This window comes from Cervus canadensis, chromosome 1 (assembly GCF_019320065.1).
Source record: "Cervus canadensis isolate Bull #8, Minnesota chromosome 1, ASM1932006v1, whole genome shotgun sequence".
Taxonomy (NCBI): domain Eukaryota; kingdom Metazoa; phylum Chordata; class Mammalia; order Artiodactyla; family Cervidae; genus Cervus; species Cervus canadensis.
This window is the reverse complement of record NC_057386.1, coordinates 112,716,888-112,739,597: the sequence shown is the minus strand read 5'-3', so window position 1 is coordinate 112,739,597 and position 22,710 is coordinate 112,716,888. Positions and strand designations below refer to the sequence as shown.

General features: G+C 56.6%; 1 protein-coding gene and 1 long non-coding RNA gene across 9 annotated transcripts in view; one reads left to right on the top strand and one right to left on the bottom strand.

The window, feature by feature from the left end:
* LOC122421597 overlaps window positions 1-19,682 on the top strand; it is a 68,382-nt gene extending 48,700 nt beyond the window's left edge. The window contains exons 2-4 of the long non-coding RNA XR_006263522.1: window positions 7,992-11,501; window positions 18,457-19,389; window positions 19,426-19,682. This is a non-coding gene — a long non-coding RNA (uncharacterized LOC122421597). The remainder of the gene's footprint in view (window positions 1-7,991; window positions 11,502-18,456; window positions 19,390-19,425) is intronic.
* The window catches only part of TTC28 (tetratricopeptide repeat domain 28), a 570,331-nt gene continuing 549,007 nt past the window's right edge, over window positions 1,387-22,710 (bottom strand). For 5 of the 8 annotated variants that reach the window (XM_043437597.1, XM_043437613.1, XM_043437581.1 and 2 more), the window contains 9 exons: window positions 18,780-18,959; window positions 16,516-17,236; window positions 15,025-15,149; window positions 12,415-12,646; window positions 11,860-11,936; window positions 10,615-10,638; window positions 10,066-10,195; window positions 7,699-7,806; window positions 1,387-6,639 (listed from right to left, as the gene is read on the bottom strand). In XM_043437597.1, the coding sequence (XP_043293532.1) occupies window positions 5,012-6,639; window positions 7,699-7,806; window positions 10,066-10,195; window positions 10,615-10,638; window positions 11,860-11,936; window positions 12,415-12,646; window positions 15,025-15,149; window positions 16,516-17,236; window positions 18,780-18,959 (3,225 nt within the window). In that variant the 3' untranslated portion in view covers window positions 1,387-5,011. The remainder of the gene's footprint in view (window positions 6,640-7,698; window positions 7,807-10,065; window positions 10,196-10,614; window positions 10,639-11,859; window positions 11,937-12,414; window positions 12,647-15,024; window positions 15,150-16,515; window positions 17,237-18,779; window positions 18,960-22,710) is intronic. The other 3 variants (XM_043437608.1, XM_043437590.1, XM_043437631.1) reach the window with 1 other exon arrangement.

Below are 22,710 nucleotides of genomic sequence, written 5' to 3'. Positions count from 1 at the left end.
GCAATTTTCACTTCTTCCTAGTTTTAAAGGCATAGGAATTTAATGGTTATTGTTTTATTTCAGATTTTTATGTCCAGATTCATATATGAAATGGGCTTATACTTTTTCTTATACTATCTATTGATCTTAGAATTAAGAATACCATCATGGAGTGATTTTAATATCTTTTCTTATTTTTATAGTTTCTTAAACCATTTGAAAATACAGAGTACCACCGGTCCCTGGAAGTTTAGTGAAATATATGCAAAACCTTCTGGGTCTGTACTCTTTGGAGACTTGGATAAAGGGCAAGGAGTTATGGATACCATTTTAATTTTATGGGCTCTGGTTTTGTTTTCTTTCCCTTTGTGCACCAGAGATTTTAGTATTTTTTTCTAAAAGTTTATGTAATCTAATTTTTGTCGAGTAGTTGCCAATAACACTTTTCACTCATTCTTAAATTCCTTATGAAAACAGTTCATGTGCGTGAACAACACTCCTTGAAGTCACGTGCTTACCACTCCTGCATCTGGGGCCCACCATTCGCATTTAGGGGTCCCTCAACTATGTAAATATGAATGCCTAAAGCATACCAGGTGTTATCTTGCATTTTCACATATTTTGGCATGAAAGTATTCATAGTATTTTCTGATTAATTTCTGCTGCAACTTTAGCTGTACCCACCTTTCCTTTTCTGTCTCACACACATGATCAGCCTTCACAGAAATGGGTACATTTTTCACTCTTGGCAGAGTCTATGTTTGGCCTTCTGTGCTGGCTGTTATGAGTTTCTGTGTTGTCCCCTCCCTTTTCTCTCTGGGCTGTTGTCGCTGTGCTGTCAGCCACGCGCTCAGTGGTGCATCCTTCCCAGCAGGCCACTGGCTGGGCTTTAAACAGTTACATGGTTAAAATTAACCTTGAAAATAAATATTTAGGTCTGTAATTTTTCTCTAAAGATGCCACTTTCACTGCATCCACTAATTTTCATGAAATTTTAAATCAATTTTATTTTTAAGCTATTAGTAATTTATGTATTTCCTGAAAGTGGCATGTAAGCAGAACTAAGAATAAGTCTATATTTTACTTTATTGGGTGAAAAAGATTGTAGTCTACTATGCAAACTTCCAGTCTTGAACAGAACAAATAAGAGACATCTCTGTCACTAATAAAAGTGAACCCCAGAAACTCCCAAGGTAGCGCTGGAGGCCTCTGTGTGTTTAGATACAGAAGGTCAGCTCTGCTGTGCACTTTCTTTGGGTCTGCTCCTGGCAAACATGAGGCAGAAGTACATTCATAAGGATAAACTCCTGACAGGAGTCTGTGTTCATTAACGACATGATACTGTGTGTACCACAGAGAAACCTAGAAAGTGTGGAACAGGCAAAGAAAGTGATTCAGATACGGCACTTAAAACCAAGGGGACTCATGCTTTAATAGTCACTGAAATCACAAAGGAAGGCCAAGTGCCTTAGCAATCTCAATAAAAATACGAAGTTCTTTTTACATGGTAAATTTCATAATATAAAAAGTTTAATGCCATCTGGAAACTGTCATTTACAAAAAAAAAAAAAGTCCACATAGGCCAAGGATGGCTAACACTGCATACAGGGGCATGAGTGCCACGTGGGGAAGGCGTGTGAGGAGGGAGACGTGGCCACGTGTGTCCTTCCACGGGGCATCTCGGAAGGACCTGGCACAAACGGGGGCCCAGTTCACAAAGCACATGTACAAGTTCTTTTAGGTAAAAGAACAAAATATGTGATGAAAATTACACAATTTTCACATTCTGCCTAAAGCAAGCCCGATTATCGTGTGGTTTTTTTTTCCAGCCTGAACTGAAACTGGCGAAGTGAGGGTTCCCCTTGTGGTGGCGGGGGTGCGGGACAGGGCACCCCTGCTGGGCACCCGCGGCGGTGGCCCCCTGCCGGCTTCCCCCAGACAGCTGAGCAGACACGGACGCGTGTTCGGTGGCTTGTGGGCCGGGGGCTGTTGCGAGTGGGTGGAGGCGAGAACGTTCTCGTTTCTCTGCACACCGATACCAAACGCATCAGAGTGCAGGCTTGAATGGCTCACTGTGTCTTGGTAGACGGACTCTGTTAAGGTGAGTGAAGTGTGAAGAGTTGCCTGCGTGGCCCACTGGTGACAAGTAAGATCTACTACCTTGCTTTGCGGTCACACCAGGGTTTGTAGGAGAGGGAGATTTTATTGCTTGCGTATTTGCATCTGATGGAGCAGAGTAGGGGCAGGAGTTCCAGTTTCCTGAGCTGAAAAAGAAGTCCTGTCCAATGCTGTCCGCATACAGTGACCCAGCGACCCCTTCCACATGGGGCGGGGAGCCAAGGACTCCTCTGGGGCCGGTCCCTTCCCTCCACAGGGCTCAGGTTCCCACACACCCCGTCAGTTCTGTCCACTGCCTGACATCCGCTTTCCCTAGACTGCAGAAACAAAACGTTACGCCAGTTGCGTTTTCTGCCATCTGGACCAGGAGTCAGCAAAATGTTTTCATAAGAAGCCAGATATTTTAGGCTTTGTGGACCAAGAGGTAAAAATCACAATATTATGTAGATACTTATATTAATATTTTAAAATGCAAACTCCATTCCTAGCTCATGGCTGTAAAAATCCAGGCCTCTGATCAGATTTAGCCTGGAGGTCATTTGCCAACCCCTGATCTGTACAAAGAAATCTGCAAATTATACAATCTCACATAATTTTTAAGTGCATCCTTTTTTCAGGGAAGCCTAAAAAGTTCACTTTGATTTTACATCCGTTTGACTTGAATAGGAAGCACCAAGACTGACAGCAAATAGCAAGAAGTGGCAGTTGGTCTTGATTTTATCATCTTTGCTTTCCTTCATTGAAGCCGACATCCAGGACCAAAAAAAAATCATGTATTCCATTTGGCTTTTGAACATGAAACCTACAACAACAAATGTACTTAGACTAAAACCAAGTTAGGGTCCACAAGCCCTCCTAGCTGGCTTGGTAACCAGGAGAAGCGGTCTTGGTGGTAGGGGGCTGTGCTGGAGGCGGGCACCCGGGGCCAGAGCACAGACCGGCCTCTCCTCCAGGGCTCCTTGGCACTTGGGAAAGAGGCTGAGAGGTGCTGAGAAAGGAAGAGCCTGACTACATGCGTGCGGATTCAGAAATTCACTTTTGAGGTTTGTTTCATGTTGCTGAGGACCTGATTTTGCTATCTAAATGCACAGTGCTATAAACTTGGCTTTCATTTGCTACACTGGTACTTTTATTACCATTTCCAAAAGACATAAAGACAGCCTCATAGTTGCTTGCTTCTTGATAAAAGTATTTCTCTTTCCAGTGTTGGGATCGGGGTTAGGATGGGAGGGACTTGCTTGCTTTTGTCAACATGACTGTTGGGTTAAACACTAAAAGCTTCTGTGACACAGCTCAAGAGAGTAAGACAGATTGAGTATATAGTATGTTTCTCTCTTTCCAGAGCACAGTGAGGAATAGGCAGGTGGTCAGTGTGTAAATAAAACGAGGCCTCCCCAAGGTTAACCCCCCTGGGGCCTCCCTGCGGCTGGTGTCCCCGGACGAGAGGCTGCTGCCTTCGTGGGATGGACCTTCCCAGTGAGGAGGTAGTAGGATTTCCACTTGAGAATTACCTAAAAGTGGCCTAAACTTAGCACTAACATGATTTTCAGCATTTCATTTCCTTATAAGTTAATGGTTACCCCTGCCTAGACTGTTCTTTTGTCTCGTCCTGGCTGGCGGCAGTATCAGGGGGCTATCATAGCTGTAGGAAGACTCCCTCTTTCCCCCCCACCCATGACGGCACATTTAAGACTCTCCCTCCCTGTTGAGCAGTAACTCAGATGCATACATCCCAGCAGAGACCCCTGCTGCTGCGGCCGTGGACAGTAAGGGTCTGTCCTCAGACCGCAGGAGCCAGTCACACCAAGACGGGGTCACATGCAGTTCATGGGTGGGAGGCGCTGGGACGGCGGGAACCTGGCAGCAGACGTAGGTAGAAGAGGTGTTAGCAGCCTGGAGTTGGGAAACGATGATAAAACTAAGCAGGAAGTAAAGGGAATAGGAGCTGGAAGGCTAGATTCTGGTTAAATCTAGTTAGCCATAGGATTTTTTTTTTTTCTTTTGCTATTTTTTTCTTCTCTTATAAGGAAACTGAATAATTTCAAACTCCCCCCCAAAACTTGATAATTACTTATTGATGACTGTTCAAAATTTGACATTTTAAAAAACTTCTTGAGCTTTTAAAAATAATAGCTATAAATGCAAAGTACTATTGATAACAAAACCAAGTTGTTTATCCACGTACAAAAAAGGTCAGTAAGGTTTTAAAAGCACAAAGTTGCATTTTAAATCACAATTGCATAGTTCTAAAATGCCTGGATACGAGTTACGTAAATTTTTAAGAAACTTCAAGTTTGGTTGACCGCAGGGCTCCAAGGACATTAGTAGAGCTCAGGAGAGCAGAGTTGAGGATGGAAGCACTATTTCCAGGTGAATTATTGCATCGGTTCTATGATGTTACAGTACCGTGAGACCAGAATTGCTACAATTTAATTACAAATCATTGGCATTTTTAAAATCGGTATCCTGTTTTTTGGCTACTATAATAACACTTTCATGTAGAATTCAACTTAGATTTTATGTATCCCACCCCCAACCAGCACCTGAAAGCCTTACAAAAGCTCTGTATTCTGTGTATAAAAGGTACTGCATATACACCTCCTAGCAAAATATGTACTCCCTCTCCTCCCCCACCCCAGAACCTTGACCATTTTTGTACAAAAGTCCTGTTGAAGAATCGCATCAAAGATGAGAAGAGGGAGCTTACAGGTAAACATTTGGTGATGTGTGTAGAAAATTCCATGAGCATCCTGTACCAGCCCCACAGAAGTCCTGGCTTTTGGGGAGTCTGCCCAGAGTCCCTGGGGACCACCAGGGCCGGCAGTGCATGCTCACGCAGGGGCAGCCAAGTGAATGCGGAGAGCCAGCTGGGCCGCTGCGCTCTGGGTTGCTGTCGGTGGGTATAAAAGATGCTTTAGCATTTAGAGGAAGGAAAAAATCTTCCCGGGGACAGAAACTTGTAGCCATTTCCAGAAGGAAGTCTCAAAGGGCGCGTGGGAGCCGGGGCGGGTGGGCGCGCGGGCAGCGGCAGCGTGCTCAGCGAGGTGGTCTCCGTGTGCCAGTGTCCGTTGGGAGGGGCCTTGGGGGGTGTTTCTCCACGTCGCTGCAAAGACAGCTCCTTGAGTTCCAGCTTGTCTGCGCCCTCCTCCTTCTTGTTGTGCCGAGGTGACAAATTTAATAGGCTGAGGACATCTCTCTTAGAAGTCATGGTCCCAGGGGCCCCCCGGAATATTTTCATCGGTCCCGTGGAGTGCTGGGGTGTGCTCTGCCAGAACATCTTCAGGTTGTGGACCGCCTGCACCTTCTCGTCGATGGCTGCCATCTTCAGCTTGTCGAGGTCGGGGTGGTCGGCGGGGCTGGATCGCGCGGAGCCCGCCGAGGAGTAGGAGAGAGCCGGGGACGGTGCGCTTCCCGCGGGAGACTGGTGGCCTGAGCTGGGGGACATGTTCCTTGGAGATTTGGAGATGTGAGCGCTGTAGGGGGAGCTGGGGTACTTCAGCTTGAAGAGCGGCTGGTCGCTCAGGGAGGTCTGCGAGTCGGAGCCGGGCGACGGCCGGCCGCTGTGCTGGCTCGGGCTGTCTTTGGCGGACGCCTCGGAGGCGGCGGGGCTGCTGCACCCCGAGCTCACCTTGGGGAGGGAGGAGCTCCTGGCTGGGGGCTTTGGTTTGATGGAGACCGGCGAGGACGACGGCTGGCTCTTCTGGTGGGAGAGGGCAGGCCTGCTGAAGGCGCTGGTTTCTGACGCTCGGAAGACGGCAGCGCTGCTGGGCACGGAGACGCCATCCTCAGCACTGGAGCCCTGACCGCCGCCCCGCTGGAGACGCTCCACCGCCAGGAGGTGGCTCTGCGTCTCCTCAAGAATCTTCTGCGCCAGCTCTTGAGGGTCAAGCTTCGGGTTGCTTTCTTCTTGGGACTTCACGGTACTATCTGTTTCCGTGCTTGACTGGTCTGATTCTCCCGTGTCTGAACTGGCTAGTTTTCCAACTTTCTGGAAGGGTGAGTTTGGGCTGGGAATCAGAGTCATTTTAACAGGAGAGTTTGGAGTGCTTATGCTCCCCTTGGAGCTCACCGAAACTTTGACACTGCCTGCCGTCCCAACGCGGGACTGCTTGTGGTCGGGAGAGAAGCCCGTCGGTGGGTCTTCCTGGGGGGCCGCCAAGGGCTCCGTGCTGATGATAGAGAACCCCTCATACTCCTCCTCGTCCTTGGCACCTGCAGGGCGGGTGGGCGGGGACATCGGGCTCCGAGGCAGGGCGGCACGCGGCGGGTAGGCGTTCTTGGACCGCTCGTAGTCCTGCCGTCCCCGAGGGACCGCGCCTTCTGACCCCCCATCAGGCTTGGAGACGAAGCTCATGGAGGAGGCGATGGAGCTCAGGCTGTACACGGAGATGGCGTCTGAGGCTATGCTCTCCGCCCCAGTCGGGGAGAAAGGAGGGTGCTGGTAGCCCAGGGGCAGAGCGTTGGAGACAGACTGGGCTGAAGCCAGAGACTCCAGGGAGGACGAGCTGTCCAGGCTGAGGCGCTTGGGTAGCTCGGTGGAATCTGTGACAGAGAGGCACAGTTAGCATTCTCTACGCTGTTGACTTCTTTCACAAGCATCCTTATATGCATAGAAGCTAGAATTATACACAAGCTGAATTCGTCTCAAGCCTGGAAAACAGTCCTGTGGGAAAGGTAAGTCTCACACTGGGGACAGAAACAGGAGAGGCCTCCGGCGCCGCAGGCCTGCCCTCACTTGCTCCCTATCTCCCGAGGCCCCTCAGCCACGCCCCCCCCCGCTCTCTCTGGCACCCCTGCCTGAACCCTCACCCGCCATCCCTTCCAGCTGCGGCCGCATCGCTCCACATCCCAGCACCCTTCTCCCACCTGCTCAGAACCCGCTCCAGCAGGCTTTTGTCTCCCCAGCTCATGTAAAGGTCACCAGTGGCCACCACCAAACCTGGCATTCAGTGCCTGCTTCTGCACAGATCACACACGGCTCTTGGGGTCTGAGCCTTCCCTGGCCCCACCTCATCTGTGACCTTGACCCCGGGAGGGCCCACAGGACAGTCTTGTTCACCTGAGACCTGTGCGCATGTTAACATCTCCAATCTGGACTCATAGGCAGTCCCAGCTGCCTATGAATGTGTCCAGGAGGGGACTCAGACCCAGGCCTTGTGCCACCTTCACCATCTCAGCGAAGGCAGCCCGTCCGGCAGCCGTCACCTCTGACCCCTCTCTCTGAGCACGTTCGTCAGCAGGCTTTGCTGGTTCCATCAAGCCTTGACAACATCAGCGCCAGCATTCAGCCTCACTCGGCCCCTTGAGGAGGGTAAGCTTGCCCCAGGGTCTGAAAACCGCCCCACAGGCCCGGCTCTGGGTGCCGCCCCTCCCCCAATGCCACCTGCACTTGCTTGTCCCTTGATTTCCTCGTCTGACATACATTGTATGTGTGCATGTCATAAGCTGAGGTCCATCAGAACAGGGAGCTTGTTTTCTTCAACGTTTGCTAACATACAGCAGATATTCGCTCACTTAATTCTTCCCCTTCCCAAACCATCCCCAAGGCCGTGCCCGTAGCTCCTGGGAGCCACTCGGCATGGTGCCTCGAGGAGCTCTTACCGAAGAGTGCGAGCAGGGCCTGGAGCGCAAAGTGCATGGTCCGTCGATTGGCTTGTTTCCCGGTTTTCAGGATTACTTCCTCCTGCCCGACCTCACAGAGATCAAAACCTACAGAAACAAAGAGCATAAACACCTGCTTCCTTGGGGAAGATTCCCAGTCCTGAAAAGGATGCGCACTCCAGGGCTTCTCACACCATCCTGGGGAACCTGTGCAGACCCCTCACACCCTCGAAGGGGACTCCCCTGACTGCTGCCCTGCCCCGCCCTTGACACTTGTCTCCATTCTTTTGCAGAACAGTTCACTTAAAGAAGACTGGCTCCTCCGTTTGCCGGATATTTAAAGCTGGTGCAGGAGAAGGTGGGCAGGGTCTGCCCCAAGGGCTCTGAGACAAGCTTCTCCGATGCTGCAGAATCTGCTCTGGGCTGAAGCGCCCAGCAGGGACTTGCTCCGCCCTGCCGGAGCCCACAGGAAGCAGCCCCGAGTCTAATAAGACCCAGCGCGGGCACAACAAAGGCCGGGCGGCTGCCTAACAAGCTGTTGCCGCAGCACTCAAGACTCATCGGAGCCATGACAGAGGCAGCCAGTGAGTCTCCCGGGGAAAAGAACAGGAGGAAGAGGCCGCAGACAGTGCCAGCAGGTAAGGAGTTAGGGCCTAAGGGGCTCGGCTCAGAACGTCTACACTTAACCTTCCAGCGGATCACTGAGCTCTGCTTTGAACAGTGTGGACACTTGGGGCTGGCGGCAGCCTGGGGCTCCCAGGCCCTTCTCCGCCTCACCTCGGTGTTCCCACAGCAGGGACCCCAGCGCCAGACAAGAAACCTGTCTTTTTTATTCTTGTAATTACTTTGTTGGGTCTGACATTATCATTCCTTTGGGAACTGGACTCAATAGAGGTGCCTTGTACTTAGCATTCTGGTTGCTATTGGACATTTTCCCCTCTGAACTCAAAAATAAACAGTCCCTGAAAACAACAGGAAGGTCTCAGAGAACTCAGCACTTAGAAAATGAGTGACTAATAACATTTTAGTTAGAATCCACTATCAAAGGGAGTTGAACTGGTTGTCCCAGCAGAACTGAGTTCTCTAAATAAGCCACAGCTGTAACTTGCCAAGGGGGCACTTCTCCCCAGGCTCAGAACAAAGGACTTAAAGATTAGAAGTATGTGCACGCAAATCGCCCTTGAGGATCAGTGGGAGGAGCATCAGCAAAAACCACCCAGGACCCCAACCCGAGAGCGGCAGCAACACAGCCTGTCCCAGGAGGAGAGGAGCTCCTCCTTCTCACCCCTGCTGCCTTGCTCATGACTATGCTTACTAGATATAAATGTGCTAATGTATACCAAGAAGGCTATGTCAGAGTACCTACTGCCAGGGGATTTGGAGCCCCTGCAGGGTTGTGTGGGTTCCCTCTTTGCCTCCAAAGACAGGTGGAGGCCCCCAAGTTGACGCGGTCTGGGAAAAGTCATTCAAATGGGCTAGAAAAGGTGCCCAGGCTTCCCGAGCGGAAGGAACATTCCCACAAGGCATCAGATCCCCACTCCCTCAGACTAAAAACCAGGGGCCTCCCATCAGCGTCTCAACCCTAAGCTCTGCCTCCGCGTCCCCTTCCCGGCCTCAGGCTCTTCCCTCGACCTGGATCTTCCCTCCACAGGCTCTGGGCCTGCGGGGCTCCTGCCCCTCTCTGTGACGCTGCTGCTTCTGTCTGTGCCGGGGTTCCTCACTTCTGAGCTGCTCGCCTTCGACTGTGTCTTTCTACGTGTCTGTCTGTCTGCCCCGCTCTGGTACGAAAGCGCTAATGAGAGCAGGGCCTTTCGTCCTGTGTTCACGGCTGCCTCCCCCGTGCCTGTGGCAGGATGGCAGAGCCTCTCAGGGTGATTTAGCAGCAGATGCACCTGCGGTGAGGAGACAGCAGTGTTGCTGGGAACTGCCTTGACTGGCTCACAATGCTGAAGGAGGATCTTGCAACAGGCTGTCTAGGTTTCTGTGGTCAGTCAAAGGCAGTTTCAATTGTATTTCTTTCTCTGCCAAGTCTGAGTAGCCAGTGATAGAGCCCAATGTTGAAATCTTGAGTTTTCTTTAGGCTGTAATCATGGCTTGACTCCCAGCAATACTGCAGTCAAGCAGATTCATCTTAACACGATGACTCCAAGTGAGAGGAGGAAATCATCATGTAGGGGATGGGATATAGCCGGAAGGCCGTCTGGGAACTGTGCTGAGGCACTAGTCTTCACATTAGCTACTGAGTAATAAACAGAAACACCACTTAAGACCCCTAAGAGTCTACCAGCTTCACCCAACAGAAACTAGGAGAAGAACAGATTAAGAAGAGGTGGAAGGAAAGGAGCCCCTTCGCGGACGTGGGCCTACCTAGAGCCGCCAGGAACTCGTGACAGCCGGGGAGCCGCCACAGCTGGACGCTGATGGACACCTGGATGGGCGCCGCGGCGAGGTCCTGCTCCTTCTCGCCGGCCTGCAGCTGCACCAGCACCTGGTGGAGCTGAGCGGGGAGAGCGTCAGCCTGCGCGTCCGGCCCAGGGGCTCGGCCCCAGCCACCCGCCTGCCGCCTGTCACGTGGCTCACGCCCTCCTGTGCGCAGCACCTGAAGCTCTCTTCACGGGGCCTCTGCCTGCTGCCCTCTGTGCTCCCTGTGGGAGCGCGAGGCCCGGCACGGGCAGGGTTTCTGCTTCGGGCCTCGGCTCCGAGCACAGGCTGGGGTGGGGCTCAGGGCGAGAGGAGGGCGGGGGGCTCCCAGACACTGCTGAGTGTGAGCACTCCCCCCGGGGCAGGCCAGCAGTTCTGAGGGAACGTGAAAGGTCAGATCCAGAGCGGAAAGGGAGCCTGAGCCAGCAGCGCGGGGCCGGGGTGGGCGGGTCGAGGGGCTCACCTGACCGCAGTGCTACTTAGAGCGGTACTCACCATTCCAACCATATTTTTAACAGCCTTCGGCCAGCAGAGTGTGAGAGAAGGAAAGAAAGAGAGAGAGAAGAGAGTTTAGACTCAAGCACAGGTGGTTATGCACCCCAAGCTGATCACTGCTGTAGCAAGCGCCACGCGGGCCGGCTCTGACCCGGCGGGAGCAGAGAGGAGCAAGAGTCAGCAGGGACACAGGAGAAGGCGCAGCCACGCCCGCCACACGCCCCGGGGTTGCCCCGCCCTTCCGCGCCAGGACGGGGCAGGACTGCGGCCTTGTGGCCACGCTGAAGCAGAGTCTCCATTTCGGGCGGCTCAGAGGCGCCCGCCGTCCAGGGGCAGAGAGAGCATTCGGGGAGCCACCAAAAGCAAGAGAGTAAGCAATTGGCTACAGGTGCTCAGCCTCACCCTGCACACGCCTGTAGCCCTGAAGTGTCTCCCTGATTCTCCCCAGCAAGCAGATCCTAACGCTTATTACAAAATGAGCAGAAACTCAAGATCAGTGAGCTATGTTCCGAATCTGGGTGGAAACCACCCAGGCAGCAGGGGGAGAGGCACCAGAGCTGAACCCTTGACAGAGCAGCTTATTTCCACATATAAACAGTTCCACTAAAATGAAATCTGCTGATAAATACCTAATAACGTATATTACTTTGTCAAATTATTACACTTCAGAAAACTGCTCTGTCCTCTTCAGGGGTCACTACACTGTCACCAGGGCCTTGTTCCAGACCCTCACGGGTCAAGAGGAAGATCTGAAGCTCAGTGGCCAAGTCAAGGACGGCCTACATGATGCCAAGGGCTAGAATCCTCCAGGTCTCTAAATTAGATCTACCTTCTCCTAAAAGAAAGCACTTCGTGAAAAACCTGCTAAGCAGTATCTCCCATGAGAGGTAACTCTGTGTTCACCACTGCCTCAGAGGTGGCTTTGTTCCAGGCAGGGGTCACGCTCTGATCTGAGTACAGGATCGCCTGCTGGCTTGGGGTGGTGGTGGTCAGGGGTGCCCAGCGCAGGAGGCCCCTGGATGCAGAGGTCAGGAAGAGCCCTGAGCCCACAGGGGACTGGGGCCCCTTGGGCATCCTCTGAGGCCCTAGCGCTGCTGGCACTCAGCGCCCAGCTCCTCCATGCTGGCTGATCTGCCCCGGCGCTCGCCTCTGCCTCTCATCCCGAGGGCAGAGCTTCCTGTCAGGGTCGGAGCTCTGTCCCCCAGCGCGGCCCAGCCCCCGGGCTCTGCTTCCCGCTGGACTCACCCGGCTGATGAGCTGCTCGCCCGTCTCCGAGGCCGTGATGAGTTTGCAGAGGGCTTGGAGGGCAGGGTTGGGCAGACCTACGGCAAGGAGGAGGCGGGCGTCATCCAGAGGGGCATGCTGCACCCTGTCTGCGCCTTCCCAGAGGAACGCTCCCCGAATGCTCAGCTTTGCTCCCATCTTCAAAAGCTCAGCACAGCCAGACAGTGTGACCAAGTCCCACCTGGATGGTCTCTGAGAAGGGCAGCTGGAGGCTGCACCTGGTCACCCCAGGACCCTGACTGGTCACTCAGGCAGCGTCACCCCCCCACCAAACAACACACGAAGGGGAGCCCTGTGACCGTGTCATCCTGGGTTCGGCCACAGGGCTCTGTGGGGCCTGAGGCTGCCGACGAGACGGAGCCGCTGCTGTCAGCAAGGGGCAGAGGTGGGGGTCACAGAGGGAAGCACCAGGCCGGGAGGAGTCTGTCGGGGACTCTGGAGACCCCGGGCCCTCCCTGTCCGAGGGCGGCAGGGACCACGGCCCCCACCCTGCGCGCGCTGCCGGCCGAGGCTCACCCAGCAGGGACTGGATGGTGCTGCTGCACTGCTGCAGCCGCTCGCCCGGGTCGGAGGTCGGGAAGAAGACGGCCGCTGGCAGGCCGCTGGCCGGGGGGTCCAGCCGGAAGCCCACGGCGGTGAGGAGGGCCTGCCAGCCGGGGATGCCGCCCACTTTGTTCTCCACGCTCTGCTGCGACGTGTACATGGCGTTGCGCTGCCCGTTCTGAATGCGCTGCAGTGACTTCTCCACCTGCAGGGGAGGGGGGTGAGGCACCGCTCTAGGCGGGGGTGGGGACCCCAGTTTCTCTCCAGGTGGCTTTGGGGGAACACACAGCAGCAGCCAGCATCTCGCAAGGGAGGGGCCGCCACTCAGAGCCAGCGAGGGCTGGGGGGCTCCGAAGAGTCGTGTGCCTTCCCTAATGTGGCTCCAGGCTCTGGGTGCCTCCACGCACACAGGAGGTCTGTCTGGAAACCCGTCTCCTGCCCCACACCCTGCAGGGCTGACTGCCCGTCACCAGGACAAACCCTCAGGCCTTCAGGACCCCGCACACACACAGGGCGGTGCCTTCACGGGGCCTGTGTCTCCCAGGCCTCCAGCTCTTCTGCCTGCAGCACTGTCGTCGGGACCTCCCGCACGCTCCGGGGCAGCCAGGTAACAACCAGCCCCTCAGCTCTCCAGGAGCCTCCACAGCACCTGCAGCGGCCGCCACTTTCCCTCGGCCGCTCGTCTCCTGAGATGCCCCCTGCCCTGCACCACTGGAGGGGACAGAGCACTGTCCAGGATGTCCCTAGAGTAAAAGCCACGGATGCTGGGGGATTGCCTGCTTGTCCCGTCGTCAGGACTCCATGCTTCCACTGCCTTGGGCCCAGGGTCAACCCCTGGTGAGGGCACGAAGATCCCAGGAGCCATGCAGCACAACAAAAACTAAGATAAAAATAGATAGCAGCATATCTAGAGGGCACCCTAAGTGTGCTCAAGTGTTAAAAAACAACCCTTTGCCAGGTAAGCCTACTTTTAGGAACTTAGCCTGGATAGCCGTGTTTCAGAAGTCCAAACTATAGGGAATTCCCTGTAGTTAGGGCTCTGTGCTCCCACTGCAGGGGCACGGGTTCAATCCCTCATCAGGGAAGTGACACGTGCCGCATGGTGCAGCCAAAAATGAAGAACCCTGGGAACTGGGGGCTGACATCACAGGTAGGAGGAGACTTGAGTTCCTGGGCAGGACAGGTGGGCAGCCAGCTGCTGTCTCTCAGGCTGGGCGGGCCCTGGAGACGCGGTCTGCTAGGTAGGTAGGGAAGGACTGGTGGATTCGACCCGTGGGCCCTACACTCATCCCCAAAGGTGAAGCCGAGAAAGAGGCGAGAACCCTGAATGTGCTTTGAGGGGCCCTGAGGCTGGATTCCCGCCCTGGGGGGGCAGCGCCAGCGCCTACAGTAGGAAGGGGGCACCGCCTGCCAGAGTCTGGGTGCTGAGCAACTTAAGGGTACGTTCAGCTTGCAGGCACAGGTTAAAACCAGTTGAGAAGGTCTCCCCCAAATTCTCAAAGCATGTGAGTGCATCTACCCAGTGGGGTGGGGGTGCTTCCTTGTGTCTGGCCTGAGAGCTGTCGGAGGTCAGCCTCCAGCAGTTTTATTCACATATGCTGACTTCTTTAAAGCCTGAGAAAACCTTCAGACAGACCTGAGTAAGAAGCGTCTGTGGCTGACTCGTCGCTGGAGTCTGCCCAGGCCCCTGGGCCGTGCCCCCCCCCCGCCCAGGATCCCCAGAGAAGCCCTCGCCGACTCTTCCCTCCTGAGCACCTCTGAGCTGCCAGGTGGCCGTGGGGGGGCTGTGGGCCTTGGACTGGTAAAGAGCGTGGATGTGGTGGGAACTTCCCTGGGGGCTCAGTGGTAAAGAGTCTGCCTGCCACCCCTGGGTCGGGACGACCCCCTGGAGGAAGAAATGACAACCCACGCCTGAGAAACCCCGTGGACAGAGGAGCCGGGGGGGCTGCAGTCCCTGGGGCCGCGAAGAGCCGGACACAACAGTGACTAAGCTAACAGCAATGGATGCAGTGTGGGCTGCCGCCATGTGTGGACAGGGCCTGGTCTTTCTGGCAGAATTCCAAGGAGGCTAAGAATTCTCAATTATTTGAAACTGCCTCTAGGTTACCAAAATGAAGAGGTGGAACAAGTTTCATGTCACTCCTGGCTTGGTTTACCACCTTTCAGTTCTGTAGGCAAAGGCATGGGGACTCTGACTGTGTCCTCACCAAGAGCAGGGCCAGGCTGGAACTCTCCCAGCTGACTTTAGGGAGAGGCCAGTGTGCTCTGATTATACCAGCTCTCGGCTACTGGGACCCTGTGGGGTGCCAGCTACTCACCTTTTCTCTAGCCCTCAAGGTAATCTTGAAAAGGTACATTTTTATCCCCTTCCCCTCACAGCTGAGGCTCAGAGAGCAAGGCCATGTGCCCAAAGCCACATGGCTGGAAGTGGCTGTGGTCAGGCTTTAAGCCAGAATCCCGCCTGGCCCGAGTGACAAAGTCCCCTCCATCTGCTCGTCCCCTGCCCCCGCTGCCGCGGGACCCCCAGCCTCACTGCCGCTCGAGGCATCGCAGCCGGTTCCCCGAGGGCCCCGCACCCCTTACCAGGTGCAGCAGCACTCGCAGGGCATCCCGCGCGCGCTCCGGGTGCTGGAGGATCTCGGTGAGGGCCTGACCGATGAGCGAGGAGGGACTGTTGAGCTTCACGTCGCTGCCGATAAGCATGAACCCTGTGAGGACACGGAAGCACCTCAGGGCTGTCCGTCCCCAGCCCAGCTCGTTCGCAGAGAGCGAGCAGGGCCTGCCTGGATAGCTGCTGCAGGGGCTGGACCGGGGCAGCCACTCACTGGGCAGCTTGACACCCCCACCCCCACTCTAGGAAGCGACGCTGTTTCATCACTCCGCGGGTGAAGGTGCTCTGCTGGGCAGGCTGCTCAGGGAGGTGCCTCTGCGCTCCTGCTGTGCTGAGCAAGCCCGGAAGAGGCCCTCCGCCGGCTCAGCCCCCATCCCGAGGAACGATCTGCCCTTTTTCCGCTGAAATTCACCGGTGTCTGCTGGGAAGGAGGGGCGCTGTGCTGGACTCCTCATGTCACCAGAGGAGGGGACAGGAGGCGGTTCTCCCCCAGACAAGCACGCGGGGCCTGCGCCTGGGGGAGGCAGCTCAGAGCAGCTCTAGGAGTGCTAGGTCCTGCCCCGAGTAACGGGGAGAAGGGCTTCTGAGAATGAATGCACCAAGGCAGTTTTTAAGGCTAACAGGGCAGCATCATTAACCCCCATTTCCCCCACAACAACGTTGGCTTTTCTACTGTCGCTGAAACTAAGCTGACAAAACGTCCCTTGCACAGGCATCCTGACACGCTGGGGAGGGTCCTGTCAGGACTACGGCCAAGCGCAGGGCTCGTCCCCACAAGCCCTGCAGAACCTTCTGTGGGACCATGTGGGGGCCATTTTTAAACAAATGAATGGTGTATTTTTTTGCCATGAGAACAGTATTTTTGGTGTTCCTGTTTTAGGGATCACTGCAGCATGGGTAGGATTGTGGCTCAGCTGGTAAAGAATCCACCTGCAATGCGGGAGACCTGAGTTCAATCCCTGAGTCGAGAAGATCCCCTGGAGAAGGGAAAGGCTACCCACTCCAGTGTTCTGGCCTGGAGAATCCCATGGACTGTATTGTCCACAGGGTTGCAAAGAGTCAGACGTAATGGAGTGACTTTCACAACTACAACACCGCTCAGGTCACACAGCTCAACACGGAGCTGGACTGAGCCCAAGTGCCCTGATGACCAAACCTCAGGCCTTTCTATGGCGCTGACTGCTCCTTCCTACGTCTGGGGGTCACAGGAAGGCTGTAAATGGGGTCCCCAGCACACACTCTACACTCACACTTGGACAGCGAGCCCTTCTGCTGCTCCCTGCTCAAGAGACCACTTTCCTACCAGAGGAGTCAGGGCTGACTTGGCAGCACGCCAGAGTGTCAGCCAGGGGACTCTCTCCTGGAGCCTCTGCACTGTCCTCCCCAGAACCACCCAGCCCTCTGACAGGCGCCCGAGCCCCTACCAGGCCCCCCCGGGCCTCTGACAGCTCCCGCGCCCCTACCTGCCCAGTTGGAGGGGTGTGAGAAGGCCTTGCTGCTCTGCACCACCTTCATGGCCTCGCCCAGCGCCGCGCTGGCCTTCAGGCCGTTCAGCAGGGATGAGTACAGGGCGTGCAGAAACATCTTGGAAGCGGCCACGGGCACGGGCCACAGAGACACAAGGACACATTGCGCACCGGCTGCCAGGAAGGCCCGCGTCAGCGCCACCACCCCGTCGGCCGTGATCTTGCCGCTGGACTCCTGGGAGGAGCCGAGCACCACCAGCTTGACGGGCAGCCGCAGGTCCAGGACGTCGGCGGCCGTGAGCAGCAGCTCCTGCAGCGGCGGGCAGTCCGAGAGGCTCTCACCATCGCTGGCGTCGTCCTGCACCCGCAGGGACTCGGGAATGGTATAGGGGTGGCCGAAGGAGCTCTTGCCGCCCGCAGGGGCACCATCCACGCTGGGCGTGAGGACCAGGGCTGACAGTTTCCAAGAGATGTGGGTGGCGAAGTGCACGCACTCGGCCTGCGTCAGGGCGCTCACGACGCGCTCCTTGGTGGCCACGCTGCCCACCAGCGGCTGGCAACCCAGCAGCTCGGACACCATGTGGGCCTCCTCCTCGGCCGCTGGCATCGGGCCCCACAGCCACCGGTCCATCACCGCTGACGGCAGCTTGGGGTTGCCAACCACCGCCGCCATGGACGTGGAGCTGGAGTAGGCGGGCGGGCTCTTCCTCAGCTGAGACTAGGAGAGGAGGCAAGGCGGGCGCGCCGGTCAGGGCTTCCCCGGGCGCTCGGATGCCCGCTCAGGTGGGGCCCACCTGTCCTCCTGGTAACCTCATTCAATCCACTCTTCAATACCTTCCTGACACAGGGCACGTCTGGCTGAGAATCACACCTGCTGTGACAAGCTCTTGAGAATAACCAGACTAGACAGGTGGTCGGAAAACCCCATGCTGTTTGTCAGGCCCGGGGGCGGGGGGGCGGTGGTGGAAGCAGGGGCAGGGTGTGGGGGGTACCAGGTAGCCTGCCCCACATCTCCCTCCCACAGGTCCCCCCGCAAACCCCTCAGTAAGGGGGAACCGACGCCACAGGGGCTTCAGGGGCGGCTTTGTTTAAACCTACAGAAAGCAAGTCACTCTCAAGGGAAATAGGGCCAAATTAAGTCCTTTAGAGGCACTACCACTGAAAAGATTACAGCCCCTTCAAAAGAGAAACCTCCCTGAATTATAAAATCAGCATAAAGAAGCCCAACAAAGTTCTGATTTCACCCCACAATGCCTTCTGATGTTTTGAGGGGACACATCAAGTGTCAAACTATTTCAAAATAATTTTCTGGTGCTTCCACCTGGTGCCGCCTTCTGGGAGAGCAAGGCCTGTGGGAGCCTGTGGGAGGCAGGACGCCTGTCCCTGGCTCGCCTCTGCCCGCTGGGCGCCCCGCAGCGGGAGGGGTCGGCCCTCAGGCTGGATGCACACAGCTCACTCATCGACAGGATTCAGTCAACCGTGGGCACGAGGAAAACGGGAGAAAATAATTTCTTTCTCCTTGAACTGAATCTGTCCCATGTGAAGGATGATCCAGCAACAAAAACAGTCAAAACTAAGCTCTCCAAAGCCCATGGGGCAGAAACTGGCCCGGTGGAACCCTGCCAATGGCCAAGGTCAGCGGAGGCTGAGATGGCGCCCGTGCCCAAGCCTGGGGCGGAGTGCCGGGGCAGGAGGGAACCCGGGTCTCAGGGTCCCTGGGCGAGCTGAGAGAAGGGAAGAGGGTTCAGGGCTGGCTCCGAAGGCCCTCTAGTCAGGCAAGCAGGGCCAGGGGTGGCAGTGGGGTGAGCCCTGACCCGCGGGGGCCCACTGTTGCCCCACTTGAGTCCGTAGAGTTCATCCTGTGCTGACTTTCACTGAACGAGACGGGTCCCCTCTCCCCTGAAGGCCACTCATCGTGTTGGTTCTGTCGCCCCACAGCGCTCTCCTCCACGTGACGCTGATCTCATCCATCTGCCCTCCCTCCCGCGGCCCCTCCACGGTCAGCCTGCGAATGGGTGCGGCCTCGGGGGAGCGATCCACCCCCACAGATGCATGACCCACCTCCAGCCCAACTCGGCGCTGTGACTGAGCTCCTATTGTGGTGTCAGAGCAAAGCAGCAGAGACAGAGAGGACGCCCGGTGCCTCCTGGGTGGCTGAGGGCTGCCGGGTTCAGAAGGCTGTCCCCTGCCTTTAGACAGATCTGCTCTGAGGTCCCTGTGGCCTCTGGCCGTGGCCCAGCTCGCTGGGCAGCCTGACTTACCTTGGCCTGCGGGCCGAGGGAGCGGATGGAGGGGACGGCAATGAGGGCAAAGCGCTCGTACAAGTACTCGTTGGAGGAGCTCCCCTTCAGGAGGGCGAACGGGATGAGGTAGAGGTCCCCCTCCAGGACCAGGACCAGCTGCCGGTGCCGGCCCACGGGGCCGCTGGAGTGCATCAGGCCCTGCGGGGGAGCGCACAGCTGACGCCGGTGGATGCCTGCCCCCCAGGGGTGCACTCGGGGGTGGGGGCGCCCGCCTGCCTCCCTGGCCCCGCCCTGAGGGGGAGGGTAGGGGAGCACGGCCAGGGGGAGACTGGGGTCACCCGTCACGGAGGGGGTGTCCCCAGAGATAAGGCCCAGCAGGTCATCTGGATGTTCGCCAAGGGCAGTTGCCCCGAAAGCGCTCTGCAGTCACGGTCACCCGGAGCAGCGTGGAGGGACCTGTCTCACGGCACTGAGGGCTCGGCCGGGGTGGGACCACTGTCCGCGGGTGAGAAGCGAGACCCAGTGTGTGGACAGAGGCTCCGAGACCAGGACGACACCCCTGGAGGAGGAGGTTCCGACTGCGGGGCCTCTGTGTCCCTCACTGGCTCTGCAGGGCTGTCCCCACCCAGTCCCCTGAGACTGGCGGGGACTCTGACGCTGACAGGGCCCCCATGTCACTCCTGGAAGGCTGGGCGGGACCCGAGGGGTGGGCGCACACAGACCAGTCAGACACCTCATGCTCCAACAGAGCTGCTGCTGGAGACTAAGGCCCGATGACTCTGGATAAAGAAAAGCAGGCGACGGCTGTGAAGCCTGGACTGGACACAGGGTGGGTGTGCATAAAGATGTGGCGGCCACAGCCCGCGGGCACCAGGTGCCGGGTGGCCCTGGGCGCTGGCTCGGGGGGCTCACAGCCGGCGCCCTGCCGCGCACCGGGGGTGAGCGCTGGGCTGAGGCTGCAGGGGGTGCTCAGCAACCACGACTGAAAGCTACCAGGACCGTCTCCAACCAGAAGTGCAAAAGTCCAAATTCAGCCCACTCCACTGTGCTCTCTGAACCACAAACAATAGACCACTGGTTCCCTGGGGAGTCTGAGAAGTGGAGGAATCTGGCTGTGGAAACGCAAAACCAGTGGGCGGCCAGAGCCAGAGGGGTCCCCTGGACCCCCAGGGTCCAGTCTCCTGGCCACTCCAGGCCACGTCAGCTCCAGGGGCTGCTCACACGCAGGGGCCTCTCTGAGGCCAGGGTGGTGACCACGAGCCCACACCCCCTCGGTGCAGGTGGGCCTCGGCTCCCCCAGAACCTGCTGGGGTCAGGCTGAGATGGGGGTGGTCGAATATCAGCTTGAATCAGCCCACAAGCCCTGACCCAGGGGAGGACGCCGCTTGCCCGGCGGGCGGGCTGGCGTTCTCACCGCTTCCGTGGCCCAGACAGCTGGCTGGTCAGTGCCTCCATTCTTCCTGCTCCTCGTCAGCTGTGGAGACGCCTCGGGCCTCAAGTGACGTCTGTCCTCGTGGGAATGTTACTCCAGAGTCCCCAGCAAAGACCAGACAGCCTGGCAGCGCCCACCCCGCAGGCCTGGTGCCCCGTCCACACTCAAGCATTGAGGGCCGGCTGTTCTGTGGACGAGCATCCCCTGACTGCCTCCAAAGCCCCCCGTCTTCTTACAGACCAGCTGTGACCAGGCGGTCATCTCCCAGTAAGGAGAAGTCGGGTTACCACACCACTTGATTCGTCTTTACAGCCACGACTCAGCCAAAGCCATGCTCTTCTCCTAACCAAGCCCCTGGCAGAGCCAGATCCCCCCTCCAGTTCTCAGAGGGGAGGTCCTGGGCCACCCCAGAGCTCTGGTGCCTGGGGAGGCCAGGTACTGACCTAACCGACGTGACCGGCAAGTTGGAAGTCAGTTTCTGCAGTCCTGAGCCCGATGACTCCACTTAGCCTAAGAGTGGTCTTTGGTCAACAGCAGAGGTGGATGCGGATGACCTTTCCTTCTGCCCAGAAGCATTCACTCCTCCCACCTGTCCAACTATCTTGGGTTTGACGACCATAAACACAGGGAACAGGGGATTTAAATACATGCAAATAAATATAAGAAGGACGAAGGACAAAGACCATAACTAGAACAAGCCCAGAGACTTCCTAAATCACGTACAAAGAGTGACTTGACAAATCCTAGGGAATGTTTGCCTCTGAATCTGGTCCTGGATGCTAGCAGCTCCTGGCCCTGGACGTCCAGGCCTCGAGGCCCCGTCTGTTCACGGAGAGGGCGGCCTGGGACCTGCGTGCATGAGCGGCTTCATGCGCAGCAGCCTGTGGCTGCGAGGGGCTCCTGAGGCGAGTCCAGGCTCAGGCATGAGGCACTCCCCTCCACTCCAGGGTGAATGCTACGGACGCGCACAGGGTCTGGTCCCTCTCACACTAACCAGGCGCACTTCTTTGCGTCTCAGACAGGATTTGACTTAATGTTTGCTGATGACTCGTGAGCAGATGGAACGGGGACTCCTCAACGATAACTGGACATGCTTGCCGTGTCCTGACAGCAAAGGACGGTGGGCTTCCAGGAAAGAGCCACAGTGGTATTTCCCTTCAGCTAAATTCAATCAAGTCCTGGTGCAAGCCAGCGGGAAGACATCATTCTGTTCCACTTTTCATACCATCTGACCTAGGCCCCTAGCATCAGGACTGTGGCTAAACAAAGGCAGTTGTTCAAATAATTATGAGCTGCATGTGAAGAGGCTAACAGCTTTAGTCTTGAAGTGTCAGTGATTCATAATCTTGGACTGGGTTTTGATGTGTATTTTCATTGAAAACATGGAGAAGGCCTGGCTCCATCTGGCAGCTGACAGCGCGGGAGCAGTGGATGGTGTCGCCCTCTAGTGGCCTCGGAGCAGGGTGGGAACGGCCAGCCCACCGACGGGGAGGACGGTCTGGGAGCACAGGGCCACCGCCTGCCCCATGTCTCCTTGTGTCCAGGAGGCGGTGCGCCCAGCAGTGCCCGGCACGTGTCAGTAAACACTCGTGGGACAAGACAAGCTCCTGAGGGAAGTGTGTTCACTGGACCACAGTGGGTCCCGAGAGATGCTTCCCCATCCCGTTCCCTCTAACGGCCTCTGAGAGGTTTCACTCCACGTCTCTTTGGAGGCTGTCTGACTCCTTCACTGCGTTCAAACTCCTCAGTCACAAATGAGAACACTTTTAACATCAGGAACTGAACATTTTCACCCTAAATGCCTCCTTCAAGACGGGACCACACTGCCAAGGGTCACATCTATTCTCATGCACAGCTCCTGGGCACATGCACATTGGGGACCGGGGTTTCCTTCCTGTCAGTCATACAAAGACTGTACAAAGACTGTCATACAGAGTCACTGTTCCAATGAGTTTGGGGCTCGAGTCCATAAATCTTCCCTTCCTGGCACCCTGGCGGAGCACAGAGGTCCAGCCACGAGCAACCACTAACCCCACTGGCAGGTTTTTATTCTTTAAGTCACAGGGCAAAGTCCTCAGAGAGAGAAATTGTCTAAAAGTCACAGGGCGGATTCAGAAGGGGACCCATAAGGGACAACTCACAGTTGAAGCAGCCCCTCCACTGAGTGGAGATGCTGTGATGGATGAAGGGAGGGGCCGCCCCCGCCCCCGCCCCCGCCCCAGGACTTCTGCCTTCCATACCAGGAAGAGCCGCTCCAAGCCCTGCCTTCTGGGGCCCAAAGGGGCGCATCCTCCAGCAAAACAACTGGCGCTCAGGTGCCGGTCCCCTGAGACACATCCCTGCACTTGGGATCTGCCCAGATGTGAGCCAGGCCCAGCACCCGGCTGGGGGCCAGGGTCAGGGGCTCAGCCTTGGAGCTACCGCACAGGCCCGGCGGCTTCCTTCTGCATCCGAACCTCTCGGAAAGCTCACAGCTGCCATCCCAGAGCGGTCACAGAGAACCCACTCACTGACTTA